The sequence below is a fragment of the Eleginops maclovinus genome, chromosome 1 (genome assembly GCF_036324505.1).
Source record: "Eleginops maclovinus isolate JMC-PN-2008 ecotype Puerto Natales chromosome 1, JC_Emac_rtc_rv5, whole genome shotgun sequence".
NCBI lineage: Eukaryota > Metazoa > Chordata > Actinopteri > Perciformes > Eleginopidae > Eleginops > Eleginops maclovinus.
In genome coordinates this window covers 27244886-27272258 of record NC_086349.1, presented here as the reverse complement: position 1 = coordinate 27272258, position 27373 = coordinate 27244886, and the positions used below count along the sequence as shown (strand labels likewise).

Genomic DNA, 27373 nt, shown 5'->3' with positions numbered 1-27373 from the left:
CATTTGAAGAGGATTTAAAAGAAGCCGGTGTCACACAGCAGTAGCAACAACCAGCTGTTCTTATAATGGATTAGAGGTTTATTATGTGCCATTTTTCACTTTGAACGACTAAATTAAACCAGTAAATATATGTGAACACTGACGATCTGATGCATGTGTGTACCAACAATATTTCCTTTAGTTTAAACCCTTAAAACACGAGGAAGCATATTGAGGATGTACGATGGGATGCCAGAGGAAGCAGAAACAGACAGAGACTCTCTTCACGACATGCCAGATAATTCCACGCTTGGCAGAGTAACGTGTTTCAATAAAAACACACGGAGCCGAAAGAAAAACACCAAACCACCAGCCTGGTGTAATCTCCGTCAGATCCCCCGTCTGTCTGCAGGAAACTCAGCGCCAAACTGTGTGTGGATATTTAACGCTCTGTCCTCGTGTTTTTTCAGCCTCTCAAACTAAATGCTGCATCTTTAAGACAGACTCTTCTCCAAACTCCATTTCTTTGTGGTCTTATGAGCATCTTATCTGAAGGTTAAGCCCTTTATTAGAGATGTCACAACAGCAGATCACACGCATACATCTGTGTTAGAGCCATTAAAGGAGTGGACCATATTTATGGATTGTCTGGTCTATAAAAGGTCAGAAAATAGTCAGAAATATCCATCATAGGGCCTCAAAATCCACGGTGATGTCTTTAAATGTCTCCTTTGTCAGTCTAAACCCAATGATATTCACTTTAATTTGATATAAAACAGAAAAACTAGCAGATCTCTGTATTTTAGAAGCTGGAAACAACAATGTTTGACATTTTTGCATGAGGAGATGTGTCTGTTTAAGCTGCAATAACGGGGGTCAATGAAGCATAATCTGTATTTAATCTGAGTATTTTCCATAATGGATATCTTTCCCGGATCTTCTCCTCCAGGTATTCGGAGCTCCTTCTCCGACTGACTGCTCCAGTGAAGAGTTTACCGGCTCTGTGTGGAAGACGTTTTTCCGACTTTGGAGGTAGTTTGCATTTCTGTGAGGAGACCGTGACCCCGACGCTTCCCAGCATGAAATCCAATTTGCACCAAATTTCATCCACAAACGTCTCGGGGGGGTTATTTGCACGCTGCTTGTTTTGCTTTGTAAGTTCAGGGCGTCCTGACACAGAAACATCAGCTCTGTGTCCAATCACAACAGAGCCGGCCAGCTGACCAATCAGAGCACACTGAACATCAGCAGGAGAGGACTCTTTAAAGTAGAGACACTACATACTGATATACACCTGAACATCAGCAGGAGAGGACTCTTTAAAGTAGAGACTCTACATACTGATATACACCTGAACATCAGCAGGAGAGGATTCTTTAAAGTAGAGACACTACATACTGATATACACCTGAACATCAGCAGGAGAGGACTCTTTAAAGTAGAGACACTACATACTGATATACACCTGAACATCAGCAGGAGAGGACTCTTTAAAGTAGAGACTCTACATACTGATATACACCTGAACATCAGTAGGAGAGGACTCTTTAAAGTAGAGACACTACATACTGATATACACCTGAACATCAGCAGGAGAGGACTCTTTAAAGTAGAGACTCTATATACTGATATACACCTGAACATCAGCAGGAGAGGACTCTTTAAAGTAGAGACACTACATACTGATATACACCTGAACATCAGCAGGAGAGGACTCTTTAAAGTAGAGACTCTACATACTGATATACACCTGAACATCAGCAGGAGAGGACTCTTTAAAGTAGAGACGCTACATACTGATATACACCTGAACATCAGCAGGAGAGGACTCTTTAAAGTAGAGACGCTACATACTGATATACACCTGAACATCAGCAGGAGAGGACTCTTTAAAGTAGAGACACTACATACTGATATACACCTGAACATCAGCAGGAGAGGACTCTTTAAAGTAGAGACACTACATACTGAAATACACCTGAACATCAGCAGGAGAGGACTCTTTAAAGTAGAGACACTACATACTGATATACACCTGAACATCAGCAGGAGAGGACTCTTTAAAGTAGAGACACTACATACTGATATACACCTGAACATCAACAGGAGAGGACTCTTTAAAGTAGAGACACTACATACTGATATACACCTGAACATCAGCAGGAGAGGACTCTTTAAAGTAGAGACACTACATACTGATATACACCTGAACATCAGCAGGAGAGGACTCTTTAAAGTAGAGACTCTACATACTGATATACACCTGAACATCAGCAGGAGAGGACTCTTTAATGTAGAGACACTACATACTGATATACACCTGAACATCAACAGGAGAGGACTCTTTAAAGTAGAGACACTACATACTGATATACACCTGAACATCAGCAGGAGAGGACTCTTTAAAGTAGAGACTCTACATACTGATATACACCTGAACATCAGCAGGAGAGGACTCTTTAAAGTAGAGTGACTACATACTGATATACACCTGAACATCAGCAGGAGAGGACTCTTTAAAGTAGAGTGACTACATACTGATATACACCTGAACATCAGCAGGAGAGGACTCTTTAAAGTAGAGACACTACATACTGATATACACCTGAACATCAGCAGGAGAGGACTCTTTAAAGTAGAGACACTACATACTGATATATGAGCAATAACTCATCAGATTTGGTCATTTATATACAAATAATCTTGCTGAAGTATTCCTTTAAGCAAGCAGCAACATGTTTTCCGTGTGTGTGTGTGTGTGTGTGTGTGTGTGTGTGTGTGTGTGTGTGTGTGTGTGTGTGTGTGTGTGTGTGTGTGTGTGTGTGTGTGGGGGGGATATTTTCACAGCATCCGGCAAACAAATGGCACCTCATCACCCACCAGTGCAACACCTCCTGAGTGAGCAAGCTGAGATATTATGTTGGATTTAAGGAACCATATGTACCTGTGAGGCGTTTCATGCTCAGCAGCAACAGTGTCACAGTAATTATATCTGTGTGAGGACGAGCGTGTGTGTGTGTGTGTGTGTGTGTGTGTGTGTGTGTGTGTGTGTGTGTGTGTGTGTGTGTGTGTGTGTGTGTGTGTGTGTGTGTGTGTGTGTGTGTGTGTGTGGCTGGTGTGGCAGGTGTTTGAGGATGATGGGAGGACGCTGTCACATCCCCAACAAGGTCTTCTGGCTTTCCTCCCCGTCTCCCCCTCTGTGTGCAGCCACAGTGACGCTGCCTCAGCACTGCGGTGTAATCTCCGCCTCATGAGCCAATCAGACGGAGCGTTTAGAGCCAGAGGAAGAAATACTCCCCCCCGCCCCCTCCATGGCTGATTTTACAGCTAAACACACCTCTCTTCCTGTGTGCAGCAGACACCTGCAGGTGCAGATTCTTCAGGTGCACTGACAAGAAGGAGCTTCATCCATCATGAATATCTTTACTGAACTAAAGGCATCGTAGAAAACATGTTGTCATGCACTGATCATTTATTTTAGGATGGGTCATTTTGCTTCTATATCATGTCACAGCACGGTCACATGACCTCACGTCACCACCTCTAAGCTAAAGGAGGATAATGTTGGGCTATAAAGGAACTACAGCGCGGTCACATGACTTCACGTCACCACCGCTAAGCTAAAGGAGGCTAATGTTGGGCTGTAATGGAACTACAGCACGGTCACATGACTTCACGTCACCACCGCTAAGCTAAAGGAGGCTAATGTTGGGCTATAAAGGAACTACAGCACGGTCACATGACTTCACCTCACCACCGCTAAGCTAAAGGAGGCTAATGTTGGGCTATAAAGGAACTACAGCACGGTCACATGACTTCACGTCACCACCGCTAAGCTAAAGGAGGCTAATGTTGGGCTATAAAGGAACTACAGCACAGTCACATGACTTCACGTCTCCACCGCTAAGCTAAAGGAGGCTAATGTTGGGCTATACAGGAACTACAGCACGGTCACATGACTTCACGTCTCCACCGCTAAGCTAAAGGAGGCTAATGTTGGGCTATACAGGAACTACAGCACGGTCACATGACTTCACGTCTCCACCGCTAAGCTAAAGGAGGCTAATGTTGGGCTATACAGGAACTACAGCACGGTCACATGACTTCACGTCACCACCGCTAAGCTAAAGGAGGCTAATGTTGGGCTATAAAGGAACTACAGCACGGTCACATGACTTCACGTCTCCACCGCTAAGCTAAAGGAGGCTAATGTTGGGCTATACAGGAACTACAGCACGGTCACATGACTTCACGTCTCCACCGCTAAGCTAAAGGAGGCTAATGTTGGGCTATACAGGAACTACAGCACGGTCACATGACTTCACGTCTCCACCGCTAAGCTAAAGGAGGCTAATGTTGGGCTATACAGGAACTACAGCACGGTCACATGACTTCACGTCTCCACCGCTAAGCTAAAGACGGCTAATGCTGGGCGTGATGATGTTTAGTCGTCTCATTTAAAAACTTGTTAGCATCCGTCGTTTTGAAATGCCCCAGTGGGGTATTTATTTACTGACATATTTAATGCCGTAGAATAGAAATCTCTTCAGCTTGTCGTAACCACAGACCTGTTTTCAGGCTAACAACCAAAAACATGTTCAGAAAACCCTTGACTTTAAAACGAGAGAACTGGAAGTGATAAAATGCTGATTCATTTCAGGGTTTTAGGACTCATTCCTGCACCACTCTACAGCTATTTCCTCTATTTATGACAACTTTAGGGGGTGAATTTTAATCAACGCACCTGTTTTAATTACATTAAGTCTTAAAGCATTTTCACGGGAGCGAACGCTATAAGGTGGCGTGTCGAGTAAAGAGGTCAAAACCAAACGTATGTAAAGTATAGTTTACATTTTGAAGGAGCTTCATTAGCTGACGTGTTTACTGGCAGCTAACAAATAAATCAAAGCTGGGGCGATAAGGAGACTAATGGATTAATAACTTCTCATGCATACATGTCAGAAATGCTTTTTAAAGTAAATACATTTGACTGAAACTAAGACATTTCAAGTTGAAAAAGAAATAGACCTGCAACGATTAGTGGATCGACAGATAAATACACCTTAACTATGTGGATACTTGACTATCATAACCAAAATAACCAGTCACTGTTTATGGATCTTTGTCAGGAACCTTTCAACCTCTTAACAATGAACACATTTTCAGTTTCCTCGGTTTTATATCATATTAAAGTGATTAGGTCTGGGTTCACCTTGGACTTTGAAAGACTGGGATGGGTATTTTTCACTATTTTCTGACATTTTATCGACCAAACCCTGACAGTACTCTTTAGGAATATAATCAGTCATGAAAATAATCAAGCCTGAAAACAGCATTTTCTCACATTTGTGAATGAAAAATAATACTTCAAATTAACAAAAGGGTTGTTTTTCTACTGCTGAATTAATCAAGTAGTCGACTAATCTATACATCTATAAAACTAAAAACTATATCAATAAAGAATGTGTAAATTAATCGATCATGAAGACACTTGGTAGTGGCAGCATTAAATATGACCTGTTGACTTGAAAATATGTGTTTTATTGAGAACATTCTATAAAGAAATCCCAGAAGTCTTGTTTTTTTCAAACAGAGTAAATGCTTCTCCTTGATGACCATATTTTCTGCTCAGGGCACAAAAGTCAAACAATTATTCAACTTTAATCCTCATGAAAAATGCATTTCCAGGAACATTTCCCCCTGCAGTGTTGACGTAAACACGGAGGGATTTAAATTTCCAGGAACATTTACATGTTGGTTATTAATAAAACTGGAGAACCACTTCCTCTCCGCTCAGGATTAAATCCACCTGGGAGAAAAGCCTCACCTTCTGTGTGACACAAATAACAGCCGAGTGTGTGTGTGTGTGTGTGTGTGTGTGTGTGTGTGTGTGTGTGTGTGTGTGTGTGTGTGTGTGTGTGTGTGTGTGTGTGTGTGTGTGTGTGTGTGTGTGTGTGTGTGTGTGAGGGGGAGAGAGTGGGAGACTGCCATTGTGTGAGAATGTGAATTAGGTCAAATGTTTGCTCGCAACAACGATTAACCGTGGCCTGTGAGGAGGAAGCTGAGGCTCTGTGTGTGTGTGTGTGTGTGTGTGTGTGTGTGTGTGTGTGTGTGTGTGTGTGTGTGTGTGTGTGTGTGTATATTGAGGTTTTGTGTGTATCTATCGATGTTGAGTATACATGAATGAAGGTAGTGTGTGTATATCCATCAATGTTGTGTTTGTGTAAAAATAAATATATAGGGTGTGTGTGTAGATAAATACGGAGTGTGTGTGTGTATGTGTGTGTCTGAGATGATGGCTTCCTCTGGGCTCTGACACCTCAAACTGCAGAGCTGCTGCTGACAACAGGTTACAACACACACACACACACACACACACACACACACACACACACACACACACACACACACACACACACACACACACACACACACACACACACACACAATGAAGCCTTTGGAAGCATGCAGAGGGGGTAAATTGTGTGTCTGTGTGTGTGTGTGTGTGTGTGTGTGTGTGTGTGTGTGTGTGTGTGTGTGTGTGTGTGTGTGTGTGTGTGTGTGTGTGTGTGTGTGTGTGTGTGTGTGTGTGCAGGTGTAGAAATGAAGAAGCTGATGCAGGGGGATTTTTTTGTCCTGATTCTTCCTCTGATCATCAAAGCGTTTAATTTGCAGATCAAAGTGAGGATGTCCCTGAGGTCAGCTGACAACTACCTCGACAAACCCCCCCCCCCTTCACACACACACACCCACCCACCCACCCCCCTATTTATGAGGGGAGGGGGTGTCTGGTTAATTGTCTTTATGCATCTGCAGGAATATGACTCGATATGAGGCTTCCTCTCGTCAGAGCACAGGGAAGTTCTGTGATCAATTTGTATTTAAGGCTGGGGAGGGGGCTTTAAATGCTGGGGGGGGGCTTTAAATCACAGAAAGGCAATGCAGTAAGAACAGATGTGGGGGGGTGGGGGCACAAAGAGACCCAGAGAAACGGGCGCTGTGCAACCTTCCTGCAGGAATCAAGCATGATGTGCAGCTTATCGACACGGATCTACAGCCACATATGAATGAACCCCCCCACCCCCCCACACGTCACATTGCGCCATACACCCCCCTGAACTCACTCAGATTTTGGGAGGCGCAGCATCCTTCATCTTCATCTTCATCTTCCTCGGACCCTGAACATCATCAATCAGAAGAAAGGCGAGAACGTGTCCTCCTCACGAGACACAGATGCAGCATTTTGCATGCATTGTTTCAAAGCTCTGCGCCCCTGTCCGCGCACCTCTGCCCCCCCTCCAGCTGCAGGGCCGTGTGTCCCGGGTGTCCCCCCCACACCCGGCTGTGTGAGGCTCTGTATCCCGGGTAATTCTCCAGGTATCTCCAGGTTTCTCCGGGTTTATCTCTTCCGCGGTCCCTCAGCCCCTTCCATCCACTCAGCCTCCCCTTTGCTCGGCTCCTGTGTTTCCATGTGACACAGGCAGAGACCCCCCCCTCACCATTTATAATCTGACTCTAGCGCCACCCCTTGGACGGCTGAGGAAGTGAGTCTGTGTCTAATGAGATTTATCAGTCTGCTATGAAGGTGCAGGGGGAGGCAGGGGCTAAATACAAAGCACACTCCTCATTCTGCAATAACAATAGTCACAGTAAATAATATCACAAATTCAGAACCCTAAAATATTGGATGTATGACATTTTTTTATACTAGCAAAAAAAGAGAGCAAACGTATAAATATTGACAATAAAACAAACAGACATTATTGATAGTCATACTGTATGAAATAAATAAGTTCATGTATTTAAACATAGATTAAAAATTCCACCCCAAAATATGATTAGTTATTATTTACTATTGTTTGTCTGTATTATTATTAATATTTAATATAATTAATATAATGTACGAACACAGATTTTTGGAGGATGTATTTAATGTGTTAAGAAAACGAATTAATTGAACATTTTAATTATTATTTTTTATTATTGTTATTATTTGTATTAAATACACACCATATCTGAATTCAAATGAAACGAATGTATAGAAAATAAATACTATTAAGATATTAATTATTTTTATGAAAATTGTAAAAAATTAGATATATCATAAAATCTGATTATTAACATCTGATATATTAACTTTAAATGTTTTAAAATAAACAAGAAACAGTTGTGTTGTTTTAACCTTAATGCGCTAACACCGCCCCCTGCTGGATCCCAAGAGCACTGCAGGACAGCAGCAGCCAATCAGAGCGCAGCAGTGGTGTTGCTGTATGAGGGTCGATCCGTGCCACAGCGAGAGAAACAGGAGTCAGTCTGAAGGTGTTTAAAGGGGGGGGGGGGGGGGGGTTAACGTGATATACCAATGACAACAGTTTGCAGAATCAACCCAATAAATTAAAGCCATCTTGATTATTTTTAAGGCTCTTTTTCCTTATTATTGAAACGTATTTCGATCTTTTGTTTCAATTCATTGATCCTTGTTATTAAAATACTTTTTAGTTATTACTTTTTATTTCAAATGTTTCTCTTATCCATAGAAAATTATATTATTTTTAAATTAATTAGATGATTTATTTCCAGATTTGATCCGATATGCTTTCTTCTGAAACTATAAACATACAATAATATAATGTTCTGAATAATGCAATACACTGCATGAATAATCCTATTTGGCTGAATGAAAAATATGTAAAATATTCAGAAAGCTGCCCCTGCCCTCAGGCCCCCCCCCCCCCCCCCTTCCTCACTGACTCCGATCACCTCCCATACTCCCCTCCCCCCCAGCAGCAGCAGCTCGGTGTTTTCCTCGGAGGTAAAGTGCACTGCGCGTCCGGAGATGGACCTGAAGCTTCGCAGGTTTACGCTTTAGTTTGAGCATCTTTTTTAAGATCATTTCACTTCTGTTATCTTCTTCTTCATCATCTTCATCAGAGAGGAAGATGGGCTGCTGCTCTGCACGATGCATGCTGATCCTGCTCTGCTGTCTGCAGCTGGTAGGTTTCTCTCATCATATCCATTCAGAAACACAACTGAATTTAACCTCTGGCGATGCTTAGAAACAAACCAACAACTTATTGTTTATGAACCTTACTTTAAATTACAAGTACAGCTCCATTTCATTGATTAATTAACTAAAAAGACGTGTTGTTTACTAGAAAACAAGTTAGTTCTTAGTGCCTTGAACGCCTCATGGTTTACATCTTTCCTGAACCTCACATTTAGACTTTAGGCTGCTTTATTTACATACTTAAAATCATGTTAAACACATGTTTTGTTGCTATATTTGAGGACCTTCCCTTCACACAAAGTCCTTGTTTACTCTAGATTTCTTTCCTGCTTCTTTGAGAGGATTTTCTGCAGGTTTTCTGTTCAAACTGCATATTTGCTGGTTTACCCTGTTGTTAAGTCAGACCGTGTCATTAGAAGCTGTTGCCTTGAGCTTTGAGATCACTGACCATGTTTTCCTGATGTTTTATAAACCAAACAGTCCTCAGATTAATGGAAACTGTTCCTATTTTAGTTGCAGCTCTTATATTTGTGTGTTAGCCTGTTGTATTTGGAGCTGATATGTAAAGCAGTGGCCGCCCACTACAGGCTCCACAATGAAAGGCTGCACCCTCTTCCTCCTCCTCCTCCTCCTCCTCCTTCTCCTTCTGTGTGTTTCCCACCCTGCCCCCCCCTCTTCATCACTGACTGGGATCAGAGGACATCATGGTCTGTCTTTGTCCCCCATGACAAACTGCAGGAATCAAAAATACAACCTATCGCGAAGCACAAGTCAAGGAAATTCTAAAAATGATCCTGTGGGGGATTTACGAGCTCTGGACCCCCGCTCCAGATAAGGAAATAAAAACCTCTAACGGAGAAACAACAAGCATGGCCGCCATTGATTGATAGCCTGTGAGTGAATCAAAGCGTCAGGGGTCTCCACGGCCTTCATCTACAAAATGTCCCTCAAAGAGACAGATATCGACCAGGAAGAGACTCAAAGTGATCTTAAAATGATCGGAAACAGACAGCAATCACTCCAAAATGACATTAAAAAAAAACTGCAAATAAGACAAAACAACAAGAAGGAGATCTAAAACAGCAGCAAAAACACACAGGTTGACAAAAAAGTGACACGAAGTGACCACTTAAAACCTAAAACAACTATTGAAGGAAGCAAAATAGCTGAAAAGTGACTTAAAATACATATCAAAGAGACACAAAGACATACAACCAAAAAAGAGCAAAATCAAAGGGTCAGGGGTCTCCACGGCCTTCATCTACAAAGAAGTCCATCAGAGAGACAGATATCGACCAGGGAGAGACTCAAAATGATCATAAAACGACCAGAAACAGACAGCAATTACTACAAACTGACCTAGAAATAGGCCAAAACAGCAAGAGAGAGCTGCGAAACAGCAGCAAAAACACACATGACCAAAAACTGACATGAAATGACTCAAAATTGACAGAAAAGTTAACAAGTTAAAACCTAAAACAAGTATAAAAGAAAGCAAAATAGCTGAGAGGTGACTTAAAATACACATCAAAGATTCTCAAAGACATAAAACAAACTGAAAAGAGCAAACCGCTGCAACGAGACGTAAAAGAAAGGTGCACTTCAAAATCACCAATAAGAGACACAATATGACTTCAAAACCCACCAGAGGCACCAACATACTGCACACGAGGACCAAAAAGGAACATAAAACAAATACAAAGAGTCAAAAATATCACAATGTGAAACAGAAATTAAAATAAGAGGAAACAGCTGCAAATAAACACAGCACAGAAGAATGACACACATTTACCACAAAACATATAAATACTATAAAGAAATCAGCTGCAAAGAGACGCAACAAAAGGTGAACACAGCCACAAAAGGACCTTTATGAGACACAAAATGATCACAGAAACACACAATAAACCCCACATTTCTGAAAGATATCCACAAAAAGACTACAGGGCTGCACAGAAGGATCCAAAAGCGACATTGAAATAAAGCAAAAAGCTGCAAATAAACACAATATGACCAAAACCACTGCGATTAGAAATGAACTGTGGTGGGATGAGCCCCCGAGTGACTGCAGGGATGCACCGAAGGACCACAGAGACCCACAAAGATTCTTAACACCGATGAAGTCTGTGTGTCTGAGACTCCGTCTATGATCTGCCTCTCCGGTAACACCTGTCTCTCCCCTCAGGTCTCGGCTGTGGAGCGGCAGCTGTTTGACCTCCTGGGCTTCCAGTGGGCTCCCATCCTCATCAACTTCCTGCAGATCCTGGCCGTGACCCTGGGTCTGTTCGGAGCCGCGCAGTACCGCCAGCGCTTCGTCGTCATGGTGAGGAAACCTCCGTCGGACTCCTCTGTTTACTTCCGGAACACGGTGACATCACTATGGAATGCTAGCAGCTCCAACACATTGCACGGGACAGGCTGAGGGGCGGGACATCTCTGACCAGTCGACCAATCACAACAGAGCCGGAAAATATTGAACTTTTATTTTAAAATCTCTTTATTTGATTGAATGGCCTGTAGATTTTCTCTTGTGCAATTTGCATTCCTTCAGATAGTTATTTATTCATCATGTATTTATTATCAGTAGATACAGTTATTTCGACGGTCCAAATGACAACAAAGCATTTACATTTCTGCAGTTTTTTATCGTTGAAACGTTTTTATTTTTACTCATCATTTAATATTTTTGACCACTGTCTGAACGGTCAGGGGTGTCCATGGCCTCCAGACAGAAATGAAAACTAAATGACAGACAAATAGTTTAAAACAACAAGAAAGACAAAACAGAAATCAGCAATCAGAAAAAGAAAAAGGAGATCTTTGAACAAAATGATGACAGAAACACACAAGAGATCAAATTCCTGATCAGAATCAGAATCTCTACAATAAAGTGATGAAGTGTAGCTCTGACCACTGATCTTCCTCCCCTGTTTTCTCCCCAGTACCTGCTGTGGCTGCTGCTGTGGGGGGGCTGGAATGTGTTTGTCAGCTGTTTGTACCTGCAGGTGGGCGGGCTGTCCGAGGTGAGTTCATGGTCCATTAGTGTCGGTTAATTAGAGACTCTGCAGCTTCGCATCCTGAACACAGAGCTGCTCTCAGTGCTCGCAGCAGGAGGTCTTACACATTTATTTATTAGCTTTTTGTTTTTCCTGCAGACGTACACATCACCCCCCCCCCCTCCTGAAAAATTATAAATAAGTAAAAAAAATAAATACAGTTCACAAATAAATTGATAAACGTTTTGGATTGGAAGACACAACCGCCCAACCAACAAATAAATAAATACAAACAATCACAATAATAATAATAATTCAGTTAATGGAAAATATTATATCAAATACAATAAATGTAGAATAGTTTCATTTAAAAATAACTGAAGTGTTGTGCTTTGAAATATTGCATTCTGATAATAAATCATTGTAGTTTTAAGTATTTCTGGGACTCAAAATCGCTTTACAAAATACAGTAAGGGAGGGTTGGGGTGACGATCCAAGGGCATGGATTGATGTTGGGGGGGCTATGAGTAGACAGAGGAGTTCTTTTAATATGGAGTGAGCTGGTAGCTGGAGAGGTGCCAGTTCTCCTCTAGGCCACTGCCGAGGTGCCCTTCAGCAAGGCACCTAACCTCTATCTGCTCCCTTGGCACCGGGTACCTGGCTGCCTCTCTGCTCTGCCACCTCTCCTCTGCATGTGGTTGTGTGTGCATGTATTTCCTCTGTGTGTGTGCATGTATTTCCTCTGTGTGTGTGCATGTATTTCCTCTGTGTGTGTGCATGTGTTTCCTCTGTGTGTGTGCATGTGTTTCCTCTGTGTGTGTGCATGTATTTCCTCTGTGTGTTTAATGTGTGTCAACACAACAGAGTAGAGAAAGCAGCTTCCCTGTAAGGGATTAATAAAGTATGTCTTCTTCTTCTTCTTTAATGTGGGATTGGAAGGGTGTGAGGGTCTCAGAGTCACGGAGGTCGTATAATATCTTATAATCCTATTGGACGGATTATGGATAAAAGGGCTTTGAATTGAATAATTGATCATTCTGATCTGAGCTGAGGTCGGTTTAAGGATGTTACCTCAGTGTCAGCCTCACACCGCCCCCCCTGTTTGCCTCTGCAGGACAGTGACCTCCTCTCTCTGGGAGTTTCCTCTCATCGCTCCTGGTGGAAGGACCACGGACCGGGCTGCGAGGCGGGGGATCCGCCCTCCGCCGGGTGGCAGAAAACCCCAAATTTCCATCAGAACCAGCAGGAGCAGAAGGACCAGCAGGACCCGGAGCTGAGCACCGTGCTGAGCTGCTGGCTGCAGCACCAGAACATCGAGGTGCTGCACTGCGTCCTGCAGCTCGTCCTCACTGTGAGTCCAACAGAGCCGGGGCTGGATTCAATCACATGCAATCAAAGAGCCCTCAATCAAAGAGCCCTCAATCAAAGAGCCCTCAATCAAAGAGCCCTCAATCAAAGAGCCCTCAATCAAAGAGCCCTCAATCAAAGAGCCCCCAATCAAAGAGCCCTCAATCAAAGAGCCCTCAATCAAAGAGCCCTCAATCAAAGAGCCCTCAATCAAAGAGCCCTCAATCAAAGAGCCCTCAATCAAAGAGCCCCAATCAAAGAGCCCTCAATCAAAGAGCCCTCAATTAAAGAGCCCTCAATCAAAGAGCCCTCAATCAAAGAGCCCTCAATCAAAGAGCCCTCAATCAAAGAGCCCCCAATCAAAGAGCCCTCAATCAAAGAGCCCCCAATCAAAGAGCCCTCAATCAAAGAGCCCTCAATCAAAGAGCCCCCAATCAAAGAGCCCTCAATCAAAGAGCCCCCAATCAAAGAGCCCTCAATTAAAGACCCCTCAATCAAAGAGCCCTCAATCAAAGAGCCCCCAATCAAAGAGCCCTCAATCAAAGAGCCCCCAATCAAAGAGCCCTCAATTAAAGACCCCTCAATCAAAGAGCCCTCAATCAAAGAGCCCTCAATCAAAGAGCCCTCAATCAAAGAGCCCTCAATCAAAGAGCCCTCAATCAAAGAGCCCCCAATCAAAGAGCCCTCAATTAAAGACCCCTCAATCAAAGAGCCCTCAATCAAAGAGCCCTCAATCAAAGAGCCCTCAATCAAAGAGCCCTCAATCAAAGAGCCCTCAATTAAAGACCCCTCAATCAAAGACCCCTCAATTAAAGAGCCCTCAATCAAAGAGCCCTCAATCAAAGAGCCCTCAATCAAAGAGCCCTCAATTAAAGAGCCCTCAATTAAAGAGCCCTCAATTAAAGAGCCCTCAATTAAAGAGCCCTCAATTAAAGAGCCCTCAATCAAAGAGCCCTCAATTAAAGAGCCCTCAATTAAAGAGCCCTCAATCAAAGAGCCCTCAATTAAAGACCCCTCAATCAAAGAGCCCTCAATTAAAGAGCCCTCAATCAAAGACCCCTCAATTAAAGACCCCTCAATTAAAGACCCCTCAATTAAAGAGCCCTCAATCAAAGAGCCCTCAGTCAAAGAGCCCTCAATCAAAGAGCCCTCAATCAAAGAGCCCTCAATCAAAGAGCCCTCAATTAAAGAGCCCTCAATTAAAGAGCCCTCAATTAAAGAGCCCTCAATTAAAGAGCCCTCAATCAAAGAGCCCTCAATCAAAGAGCCCTCAATTAAAGAGCCCCTCAATCAAAGAGCCCCTCAATCAAAGACCCCTCAATCAAAGACCCCTCAATCAAAGAGCCCTCAATCAAAGAGCCCTCAATTAAAGACCCTCAATCAAAGACCCCTCAATCAAAGAGCCCTCAATCAAAGAGCCCTCAATCAAAGAGCCCTCAATCAAAGAGCCCTCAATTAAAGACCCCTCAATTAAAGAGCCCTCAATTAAAGAGCCCTCAATCAAAGAGCCCTCAATCAAAGAGCCCTCAATTAAAGAGCCCTCAATTAAAGAGCCCTCAATCAAAGAGCCCTCAATCAAAGAGCCCTCAATTAAAGAGCCCTCAATTAAAGAGCCCTCAATCAAAGACCCCTCAATTAAAGACCCCTCAATCAAAGAGCCCTCAATTAAAGAGCCCTCAATCAAAGACCCCTCAATTAAAGAGCCCTCAATTAAAGAGCCCTCAATTAAAGAGCCCTCAATCAAAGAGCCCTCAATCAAAGAGCCCTCAATCAAAGAGCCCTCAATTAAAGAGCCCTCAATTAAAGACCCCTCAATTAAAGAGCCCTCAATCAAAGAGCCCTCAATCAAAGAGCCCTCAATCAAAGAGCCCTCAATTAAAGAGCCCTCAATCAAAGACCCCTCAATTAAAGACCCCTCAATCAAAGAGCCCTCAATCAAAGACCCCTCAATCAAAGAGCCCTCAATTAAAGAGCCCTCAATCAAAGAGCCCTCAATCAAAGAGCCCTCAATCAAAGAGCCCTCAATCAAAGAGCCCTCAATCAAAGAGCCCTCAATTAAAGAGCCCTCAATCAAAGAGCCCTCAATCAAAGAGCCCTCAATTAAAGACCCCTCAATTAAAGACCCCTCAATCAAAGACCCCTCAATCAAAGACCCCTCAATCAAAGACCCCTCAATCAAAGACCCCTCAATCATGTTGAGGGGTTTTTGCACATGTTGCAAATATATAATTGTGAAAGAAAATGTATTTATTTGTTTTACTAAACTTGATTTTATTGCAATAAAAATATGTAATATACTTTAGATAACAAAACATCTATTGACAATAACTGTTGAATACAATAGGGATAAGGTAAGTTATAATATCCTCAGAGAAAATGTAGTGACAATCAAAAGCAACAGAAATATGTTAAAATAAAATCAATTCTAGGGATAAAATTGTGGATATTAAACAAGTAGAAATAATAGATCATTAAATCATGAAGAGATTTTAAAATGTCCAACACGTCATTTTATATTCTAAATCATTTCTGTAGTTTGAACCTCTCTGTTGGAAAGTCTCACATTACTCAGAAACTCATTCGTTGAACCAGTGAGAAATGTCAGGAGATGAAGCTGAAAAAACTCATCAACATTTAATATCAAAAGGTGTGTATCTGGTCTGCACACAGGAAGGAATGGACTTCTGCCTAGCAACAAGAACTCCTGATAGGGAACAGTGTTGACAGGTTTAAAGATGGCCGCTCGTTATCTCACCGGCGTCTGACATTATTTACACATATAATAATAACAACAACAACAACAACAACAACAATAATAATAATGCATTTAATTTACATACAGGACAAGACCCAGTGGTAAAGGCAAGGGGAAATAACATATCAGAGGATATAAATAATAAATGTTATATATTATTATTTATATATTCACACATGTTTATTTATGTTTATTTATTTCCTTTTTTAATTTATTTATTCGGATACATTTTGTTGTTATTATTATAATTATTTATTTGAGGAATAAACCCTCAAGTTGCACCACATATTTCCTCAACAACCAAAATACAATACAACCACAATGAGACAAAACATTTAACCAACAATAAATAATACAACACAAGATTTATTCAAATCTAGACTCCAAAAAATCCAACGCACAAAAGAATGTGCTTTTCCTTCTGTCATGTTATCATCCGTGAGAAGTTGTGTAATGTGCTTTTAAATCACAAGAAAAGGACTCTGTGTTTACTCCATCATTAACTTGTTTACCTTGGTGGTTCTTCCTGAAGCTCCCAGGGTTTGTTTACGGGTGCTACGTCGCCAGCAAGCTCTCCGACGACGAGGACAACCGTGAGTAAGATGATCAGTTGTACGGTATTTGACTCTTCATTTAGAGGCTGCTCTCTCTGCATTATTTACTCATGTTTTCCTTCTCATTTTAGTACAATTTATTGGTGATTTTCCTCATCCATCCAAACCCTCTCAGCTGTTCTTCTAGGGTGATCCTGTGCAGGTAGGTGTCTGCTGTTTCCTCTGATTTACATCTACTTCACTGTCCATATTATACGTTCAACACCTTAAACATTATGTGTTTTCCCGTGTTTTTGTTCAGATTATAAATAACCTCAGGAGTAAACGGGTTGAGGAAAGCTGAGGAAGAACCTTGGAGGCGACGGTGAAGACTTCCATCGAGGAATTTCTTCAGTCTGAGCGTCAAGAAGAGGATTTTTCAGGCTTCAAATGCTGTGTGTGTGTGTGTGTGTGTGTGTGTGTGTGTGTGTGTGTGTGTGTGTGTGTGTGTGTGTGTGTGTGTGTGTGTGTGTGTGTGTGTGTGTGTGTGTGTGTGTGTGTGTGTGTGTGTGTGTGTGTGTGTGTGTGTGTGTGTGTGTGTGTGTGTGTGTGTGTGTGTGTGTGTGTGTGTGTGATTTAAAAGGAATGTAAATAAGTTGCAGTTTCTTTCTGATGGTGTTTTTTTAAAGGTGTGTAAATTATTGATAATGTGTCATTTTAGTCAGAAAGTGTGACCTCTTCAACCTGTGTTCAGGTTCAGTGAAATAAACCACACACACCAAACCGTTATTAAGGTACAGATGTCTCTATCATTCAACATTTATAAGACCGAGAACAGCTTTGTTGTTTCTCCTCTCTGATTCATTGTTGTTTTGTTATAAAAAGTAGATCTAGAATAAAAAGATCATAGTGCAGAGAAATGAGATTATGGTCTTCCATCCAACAATGTTAAGACAAACATTCTACATATTTACTTCTCAGTCCGTAACGATACTCGATATTAATATTTAAGAATCATTCAAATATAATTGGGTAAATAAACTCCAAGAACAGAAATGGTTAAATGTTATGTCTGATTTTTAGTCCATCTTTGAGAAAACATACATGTTCTCCTTTAGTACATTTATTAATATAAATTGAACAAATAGGTTTTTTAAAAATTGTAAAAATAAAGTAGAAGAGAGAAGTGTTTATCTTTTTGAAAACCAATTAAATTAATAAAATAGAATTTTAACAAATAGGTTAAAAACCTCATTAATTCAATACTTTCTTCACACAGAGAAACATAAAAAGGTGTGACTGTATAAAAAAGATCGGATTTGTATTAACAAACCTTAATGATATCAAATAAATAAATCCCACCAGAGCCTTGTACGTGTCTTTTACACACGGATATATGAAGAGAATAAAACGAGTAATGATAATTTAAATAATAATAATGAAAAAATGGATTTATGTAAAATAATAGTTTCAAACTGAGAAACGCGTGTAAAGTATTATTGATTTGTATTAATACATTATGTTCTAACCTATATTAAATTAATGCGAATGTAAAAACGAAAAAACAACCCACTAGAGAAACTCCAAATAAAATAGATTTGTTTGAATAAACTTTAATAATATTACATTTAAACGACATCTGACAAAAACACTAAAAGCCTTCAACGCGTCTTTTACGTCTTACGTCACTTCCTCCCCGCAGTCCCCGGATGAAGCTGCCATTGGGGCAAAGTGAGCAGCAGGGCCACTGGAGGAGGATCTTTAATCTCCCGGAGAGTTAACGGGGACCGGAGAGGACTTAAGCCCCGGAGGAGTTCATGAGGACCGGGGACTGGAGTGGAGAGCCAGAGACACCGGGGAGAGAAGAGACGGTCCTCCGAGCAGAGAGACCGGATCACTGCTAACGGCTAACGGACTGTTTAAACTGCCATTAAAACACACACACACACACACACACACACACACACACACACACACACACACACACACACACACACACACACACACACACACACACACACACACACACACACACACCCCGCACTACACCTGGTGGGGGAAGGATGTCTGCCGCCAGTATAGACCCTCAGGTAAGGAGAAATGTAAAGATGTATCCCTCCGCTGAGAGGCGAGGTGTGAGGGTGAGTGTGGCCGGGCTAGGAGGCTCTCAGAGCGGGGAGGTGAGCTGTGAAACTGCCCCCCTCTCTGGAGCTTTCCACAGGCCTGGACCACAGCTAACAGTGGGTGGTGGGTTTGAGAAAAGGGCTATTGACACCCGGAGGACAGCTATCAACATGTCAGTGTGCAGATAGGTTAATGTGTAATGGTTTTTCATTGGTATTTTCTACCTAAGACCCATATCATGCATCAAAACACCCATATTACACCCCCATTTCATCATCATGAATAATAACAGTCTTATATGGGTGTATTATACATCCATAAGACTGCTATTACACCCTTATAAGACTGTTTCCCCCAGGATACAGAAACCATTTAAGGGTTAATAACATTGATCAAAAATCAGAAATATAATGTGCTACACACTGCTGCGTTTACCTTAAAATAAGGACCCAAAAGCACATTAATAAATTGCATGCAAGGACAATATAAAACATGCACAGGCTTTCTAAAATAAAACTAAAAATACATCTGAATTATAGAAAATAAATGCAAAACCATACTAAAAAATAAATACATAGGGTGTTATTAATAAATTATAAAAAATAATTACACACGCGTTATTACAAATAAATATATTACAACAAATAGAAAGCCATTGTAAAAATAAATACTAAGGCATCCTTAACATAATTCATAATAGTTCAATTATAATTCAGGCTGTTTCTGCACCTTTTAAACCGTAATCCAGTCACGCAAATATGCTAGAATAAAAATCATTACTAATTAAACATGTTTCTTTATGTACAAGGTGTTGGTGGATATGAGAACCAAATGCATGTTGCAACAGTCCTTTATTCTGTGTCCCTTTTCCCAATTCAATTAGCAGCACATTCCCAGGAGTTGTTAATGATAAAATATTGAGTGTAATTTCTCGTTCCTGCTTGTATTTGCCGTACAGTGCATTGTAGACCCATGCATGTGTTGTGTTTTCTCTCCTTGCTCTCCATGCTCTCCATGTGACCATGAAGACATCGAAAGGACAAGATGCCAGCAAAGGTAAGAAGAGAAGTGTCTCCAGATGTTGCACACTGTCCTTTAGCAACAGATAGCTCATGTTAAAATGTCTTTTTAAATGCAGTAAAGAACATACATCGTGGTCAAGGCTCATCAATGGAAACACCTGCACTTTTTAAAAGGTCAAATCCTGCAAAGGTTGGGTTTATCCTGCAGACTGAATCATCTATTTAAATCTCTGTACAACACCGAACACCCCCACACTTCTGTTTCACTATGAGACCAAAACTGCAGCTATAAGAGACAGAGCTGCACGCTGATGGAGACCAGTTAGTATCTGGGATGCACGTGCAGCTGCACAGGCTTCACCATCATCAGGTGTGTTTGGGGGTGCTGTGTGTGTTCAGTTTTGACCACAGCGTGATTATTTTCTTTCAGCGTTTCCCGTCTCCGTGCAGAATGGCTCCCTCCACCAGAAGGACACCGTGCATGATAACGACTTCGAGCCGTATCTCACCAACCAATCAAACCAAGTAGGAAACTGCTCATGCTTTTATTTTTGAAAAACTGCGTCATTCATAGCTTCGACATTTGAATTGAGAAATCGTGTTGGTTTTTTTGCAGGTGTTTTCATGGTGTTTAAACTCAGTTTTTCCAGAGCTACGCTAATATAAGTACTATGTAATACCTCTATAATCAACAGTAATCAAATCAGGATAGATGCATTCATTTCAACAGGTTTTTGTCTGATACAATATTCAGTTTCATCCCATATGTGTTGTTGTTTACTGTTTCCTAAACAACATTTTCAGTGCAGCAAAAAAACAGTTTGCAGACTCCAAAAATAAAAATACTTTACTCAAATTAACGATTGAATTTTTTGGATGGCGATAACGTCTCTAAACGGGTTCCAGAGGGTACTAACTAGGTCTTGAAAAATAATCTGAAATAATCCAGATAAAGAGGTTTGAAATAGCTTTGAATGCAACGTTTTAAAATCAGTCGAGCACCTTGTGATATATGTGAATCATCACAGGTCGGGGCATTAGTTTATTTTTCAACGTCAGTCTGTCCATTGTGACCGTCGTGCCGCCCTATCAGCCTCATGAACTCTAGGACCTGTGTCTTTCCGCAGGCTCCTCCTTACCTTCACTCTTCTATGAACAGAAACAGGTGTTATATTTACCTGGAACCTTTAAATATAAACACACTGTTTGGTTTAAAGCTGCAGAAACTCTGTGAGAGTGACGAGGAACAGCTGCCCCTCTGATCTGAACCCCCCCCTCTGATCTGAACCCCCCCTCTGCTTTCAGAATAACAGCTATCAGTCCATGACGGACCCCTACCTGTCCAGCTACTACGCCCCCTCCATCGGGTTCCCCTACCCCCTCAGCGAGGCTCCCTGGTCCACGGGCGGCGACCCCCCCATCCCCTACCTGACGCCCTACGCCCCCCTCAGCAATGGAGACCATCACTTCCTGCACGACACGGTGTTCGGGCAGCCGGGGGGGCTCGGCAGCAGCATCTACCCCCCCCACCGGTTCAACTTCTTCCCCGAGAACCCCGCCTTTTCCACCTGGGGGACCAGCGGCTCTCAGGGCCAGCAGACTCAGAGCTCCGCCTACGGGGGGGGCAGCTACAGCTACCCCCCCTCCTCCCTGGGGGGCACGCTGGTCCCCCCCGACGGGCAGACGGGCTTCCACAGCGACAGCCTGAGCAAAGCACCTGGCATGAACAGCCTGGAGCAGGGCATGCTGGGGCTTAAGATCGGAGGGGGGGACGGCAGTGGCTCGGGGGTGAAGAGCGGTGGGTCCCTGGGGGGGGGCGGTGTGGCTGGTGGGGTCGCCACGGGAAACGGCGGCACCCCCATTGGGATGCCCCCCCAGAAGCCGGCGTCCTGGGCAGCCATCGCCAGCAAGCCGGCCAAGATGCAGCAGCAGAAGATGAAGAACAAACCCCCCCCCATGGCAGGGCTGCCCCCCCCACCCCTTAAACACAGCATGGACATTGACACGTGGGATAATAAGGGAGCCAATAACAAGATGGCTCCTCCCCTGCCCCCCCATCACCACCATCACCACCACCACCACCACCAGCAGCTGCACCTGCCCCCCCCCATGCAGCAGTCCCTGCAGTCCGCTCAGTCCCTGGTTCAGCAGATGACCATGCAGGGCCCCCCCCCTCCGCAGTCCTACCAGAACCACAGCCCGACCCCCCCGACCCGCTGGGTGGCGCCGCGCAGCCGCAACCTGTGCTACGGGGGGGGCAGCCTGGACAGCAGCGGCTCCTCTAACGGGGGCGGGGGGGGCCTGCCTCCCGACCCGGGGCCGGACTCCCACCCCGTGCTGGAGCAGCTGAGGGCCTCGCACGCCTACAACCCGAGGGAGTTCGACTGGAGCCTGAAGCACGGCCGCGTGTTCATCATCAAGAGCTACAGCGAGGACGACGTGCACCGCTCCATCAAGTACTCCATCTGGTGCAGCACGGAGCACGGCAACAAGCGGCTGGACTCCGCCTTCAGGGCCATGGCCGCCAAGGGCCCCGTCTACCTGCTGTACAGCGTCAACGGCAGCGGGCACTTCTGCGGCGTGGCCGAGATGCGCTCCCCCGTGGACTACGGCACCAGCGCGGGGGTGTGGGCGCAGGACAAGTGGAAGGGCAAGTTCGACGTGGACTGGCTGTTTGTGAAGGACGTGCCCAACAGCCAGCTGCGCCACATCCGCCTGGAGAACAACGACAACAAGCCGGTCACCAACTCCAGGGACACGCAGGAGGTTCCCCTGGAGAAGGCCAAGCAGGTGCTGAAGATCATCGCGCAGTACAAGCACACCACCTCCATCTTCGACGACTTCTCCCACTACGAGAAGAAGCAGGAGGAGGAGGAGGTGGTGAAGAAGGTAGGAGCTCCAGACACTTTGCTCCTCCTTTTGTACGGGGAACATCAGAGGTTTTACAAAGTCGACTGAACCTCTGGAGCCAATGAGAGTGGGGATCAGCTGTTTGTAGACCCATGCACAATATTTCTGATTGATGATCGGAGGGTTTAGTAAGAGGAGTAAATATGAGGCGCTGTAAGGAAATCTTATCCAGCTCTTTAGTCGAAACACTACAGGGTTTCTTCCAAATGCACTCGTCAATGTTGAGGTTTTAGATGATTCTGTTTGTCCCTTTTCAGACTTGTGGAAAGAAAACATCCAAGTCCAGGTCCAGGAGTTTATTTCACTCGCTGTGTCTGTTTGTGTCTGCAGATTTCTCCTAAATTCACCAAAAGTTTTTATTACATAAAGGCTCATTTGCATATTTAAACACAACATTTCACACAGCTTGTGATATCAAAAAATGTCAGTAATAAAGTGGGGAAGTTTTCTGGGGATATCAGACATCATTACTGACTCACTAAGAGATATCCACACGTTACCCTCAGTCTAACCCCTCTAATATGTTCAACAGTCAAGCAGCATTTCTGAACCTGGCTTCAAACAATGCTCACATTTCTGCAGCAAATATCTAACAATTACAGCCTCGTTTGCATATTTTAACTTACTTTTCCACTACGTAATGTAGTGGAGGACCTTTATGGTGATATATAATATAGTTAAAATGCCTCCCAGGATTATTAATCCACATCGTCTAGAATTATATTTCAGAATCAAATAATCATATTTTAGGGATATAATTTAATTTATAGCCAAATAAAAAGAATAGTGTTTTCTGATCAAAACTGGGATTCATTTTCTAGTAATTAATTAAAAATATTCCTTAAATAATTCTGTGAGAGTTTTTATTATAAATATAAATAAATCCCTGCCATCATTTATTATTTTATCACATTATTATCTAATGTAATAAATGTTGAAATGATATAAGGTGGAGATAATAAACGAATGAACCTTCCTGTTCCTGGTCAGATTTGACCCGTTACCAAATGTTTTTATGAAATACAATAATGTAATAATATTATACCAAAAATAATTATTCCTTTCATTAAGTTTTGCATTTTATTCAAATTTAAATTGTCTGGGGTGTAATTCAGAAATGAGGTTTGATTTGGTGTAAATGAATTTATTCAGCGTACATTTAAAAGAAGGGTAAGTCGGATTAAAAGGTGAAACATAGATTTGGGAGATTATTTATACTATATGTTTAATAAAGAGTCAACCAGGAGGACGGGAGCTGCGCTGTTGCTAGGCAGAAAACACAAAGTTTGCTTCAGTTTTTCTAACTGTTTTTAACAGTCTCTTATTTCAGACCTGTTTTGTCTTTATCTTAATTCAAACGGTGTGAAGGTTTGATGATGACATTTTGAAATATGATGACATGTTATATGTTACTAATATAACTTTACATTTCCAGAGCTATGAACCTGCCCCGATACAGAACCGGTCCAGAATCGATCAGGTAAAATCTGCTTTATTATTGTTCATGTAAGACGATATAAAAGTGGAGATCTTTAATATTTTAGTCCCAATAAACTCCAGACAGTATAACTCAATAGCATTTCTTATTTCCTGTTAATAATATGACGATAAACTGATGAATCTGTTTAATATTTGCTGGGTTTCCCCCCTTTTTTCTCCCCAGGATCGTCAGAAGTGAACAGAAGACGACCGCCGATGAAATCTAGATCTAAGAAATGAAACACAAGGACAAAAATAAATTGAAAACTAATATTTTTTTTTTCTATTTAACTCCGTTGACCCGCTCCGGTCTCTCAGACGCAGGGATGAAGCTCCAGTAATATATTTTCCAGCCTCTCTACGGCTGCCCACCATCCATCGTTAACTAAATATAATAAGAAATATCTGCACGTGTGTTTCTGAAGCTCTCGACGACATGCTGCTGATATTCAGTTCACTTTGTGGTGTGTGTGTTGGAGAAGTGTTAAGTGCTTGTGTTGGAGTGAACAGGACTTTATTGACAAATGTCTGCTCTCTGTTTGTTGTATTTTATATTATCAGAAAAAAGTCTAGGAAGTCCCTTGTTTTATTTTGGCGGGGTGTTGCACAGGTTGTGCCGTTAGGAGGCGTAAACGTAAGGTAAATATTCTGAATGATTATGCATCCTCTGGCTTATTAACGTAAAGATTACATTTAACATTCATTTGATTAAAATGTGCAACTAAAGTTTACCTCCAAATAGTTTCTGAAGGAGATTCAAGGAAAATATGTGGAGATGAATTAATGATGGAAATACAAATATCCCTGTTTAATTTCAGGTTTGTATCAAAAACAAACGAGCTTTCTTTCTAATTTCCCCGTTACAAAGACTTTTATTTTGAAATTCTGATGGAAATGTAGCATGGTCTGCGTTTCAAACCCGAGCCAGACCTGCCAGCGTTTATTTCTTGTTTCTTCTTAACATAATGATTATAATCTCAGCTTCATCTCCATCGCTGTAACCTGTCCACATCACAATCTGTAAGCTTTAACGTCCCGGCCCCTCAGAGCTGTCTGACTGTAGCACCATCCAGGAGAGGAAGTGGGGACTCCATGTCCGTGACTCTTCTGTGGACCTGCTTGCTGTACCGTGTGTCTGCAGAGTGAGAGAGAGTGACTGTGGAGCATCAGAGATATATTATTGGATTATAAAAGTTTATGCAAACAAATGTTTTAAAGTCGCCCCTGAGTTAAATATGCGTTGTATCAGAGGTCACTATCACCCCCTTAGATCATGTCCATTATTAAAGATATACTTATCTGTTCTCCGTGGGCTTTATTTATTCTCTACTTACTCACTTTATTCCGACAGTTTTCAGCCATCTAGATATTTATTTTACTAAAAATAAAAGGTCTTTATTCTCAACATTTCAACTTTATTTTTTAAATGTATGCTATTTAAAAATGTCTACATAATTCTCCAAATAAATAAAAAATAAATCTCATAGTTTTTAAATGTTTTTTGGTGAACAATGTAACTTCCATTTTATTTAAATAATAATAAAATATGTGATTTTATTAAATCTCTAAATGATTCGAAACATCTTTTTAAATCATTTACAAATATATTTTTGCAATGACTTCACAAAATCCAAATATTTCAATATATTTACAAACTTTGACTTTCTTTCCACTTTGAATTGTATTCTCAACATCTTGATTTGTTTTAAATACTTAAATCCCAAAGTTTTATCGTCTTCACGTTTCAACTTTTACAATATTCTGTCCAAATCTTTAACCCTGGAACCTTAAATAGTTAATGACTTTATAATAACCAATAAAAGTCAGATTAATCAATGTTAAAATGGCCAGAGTAATAAATCATTCACACAAATATTGACCAGAAATGTGTACTCACTACAACATTTCAGAATCAGGTTTATTTCCAAACACAATTAAAGAGAATAAAAGTAAGAAAAATAACCAAAAATAAACTATTTCGTTAGGATATAGAAAGTAATTGACATAACATAATAATAATGCAGAGCACTTCAAATCAAATGTGCAGGGTCGTTATTGAAGTGGATGAGAGGTGGCTTGTGTGCAGGGCAAGCCTCCACATATTATGCACACACTCCTGCTTTGGATTCATTGATTTCTGAAGTCTTTATTGAACATCCCGAACACACAACCTGCAAAACCACACAGAGTAACACTAGTCCTCCTCTCCCTGCAGACTGAGGCTCCTCTCTTGGCATTCACCGCGTGCCTTAATTGTTTGTCTAATAAATCAAGGTCCGCCGTGAACACGAGGAGAGGGAACCTGCCTCCTCTTCTTCCTCCTCTTCTTCCTCCTCTAAAGTTGCCTCTTTAGGAGCCTGGATGAAACACACACAGGCCCGGCGCCATCAGCTCCTAACAGAGACCTGTCCTCAGATCTGAGGTTACACCAACAACACAGCACAGCAGAATCCGTGTTTACAGTCAGTCTGCAGCAGAGGTTCACCTCCACATTAAAGCCATGATGAATTCCTCCAGTGTGCTGCAGCTGCATCTGATGCCTCCGGCTGCAGGAGGACAGAGATGGAGGTGAAGCAGGAATACGACCCGGGCATCGGTGCAGGGAGGCGGGCTGAGCTGCAGCTAGTGTCCGGTGTATGAGGCATGAAGACGGATTTAAAAACCGAGCAAACCAGCTCTCGTTTTTTGTTTATTTCCTAAATATCAGACATTTCTGCACACCCCCAGCCTCCTGCTAACTGCCCCGCTGCTCAGGCTGGATCACAACGTGATGACGTATCTTCAGTGGCGGAATTTAACGTATTTGTACTCTAATACTTCAGTACTTAATGGGGTAATTGTTCATTATTTTATGGTATTTATTCTCCACTACATCCATTTCCATCCATCTGAAAAGCTTCAGGTGCTAGTTCCTTTGCACAATTAGATTTTAGGTGTCCTTTTGTGGATCATAGTTTGTTGACTTCTTTTATCAGTGAAAGAGCATCGATTAGGTTTGCGTTAGGATCGTCGTGCGTCTGACGTCATCACGTTAACGTCTATTCCCGATTTTCCACCTGCAGCTGAATCTCCATTTCTCCTTGAAAAGGTGATTTTAAAAACAGGTAAGTCTAATGCATACAAGTTATATGTGTTATACAGATAATGCAGTATGTCAGATATGAAATGGTGCAGCTGAATTGTTTAAGTCTTGTTGTTTAAGTCATTTATTTTCATGTTCT

The 27373-nt window shown here is 42.1% G+C and overlaps 3 protein-coding genes across 3 annotated transcripts in view; 2 read left to right on the top strand and 1 right to left on the bottom strand.

Annotated features, from left to right (window-relative positions):
* The window catches only part of si:dkey-70p6.1 (uncharacterized protein LOC570575 homolog), a 17191-nt gene extending 9756 nt beyond the window's left edge, over nucleotides 1-7435 (bottom strand). The window contains 1 exon segment of the mRNA XM_063904432.1: nucleotides 7104-7435. The gene's annotated coding sequence lies outside the window, so the exon portion shown is untranslated.
* A 1295-nt stretch (nucleotides 7436-8730) lies between these two features.
* On the top strand, nucleotides 8731-17600 carry LOC134869050 (sodium/potassium-transporting ATPase subunit beta-1-interacting protein 3-like). Its single transcript, XM_063890454.1, has 8 exons — nucleotides 8731-8791; nucleotides 8911-8972; nucleotides 11172-11309; nucleotides 11929-12009; nucleotides 13097-13333; nucleotides 16617-16677; nucleotides 16770-16840; nucleotides 16940-17600. Exons 2-7 carry the CDS (start codon nucleotides 8919-8921, stop codon nucleotides 16823-16825), a joined length of 627 nt encoding a protein of 208 aa, XP_063746524.1. The 5' UTR covers nucleotides 8731-8791; nucleotides 8911-8918; the 3' UTR covers nucleotides 16826-16840; nucleotides 16940-17600.
* Nucleotides 17601-18322: 722 nt separating this feature from the next.
* LOC134869041 (YTH domain-containing family protein 1-like) lies at nucleotides 18323-25456 on the top strand. Its single transcript, XM_063890441.1, has 6 exons — nucleotides 18323-18707; nucleotides 19770-19797; nucleotides 20194-20288; nucleotides 21069-22652; nucleotides 24109-24153; nucleotides 24337-25456. The coding sequence occupies exons 1-6, from the start codon at nucleotides 18681-18683 to the stop codon at nucleotides 24349-24351; spliced, it is 1794 nt and encodes a 597-aa protein (XP_063746511.1). The 5' UTR covers nucleotides 18323-18680; the 3' UTR covers nucleotides 24352-25456.
* Nucleotides 25457-27373: the final 1917 nt, after the last annotated feature.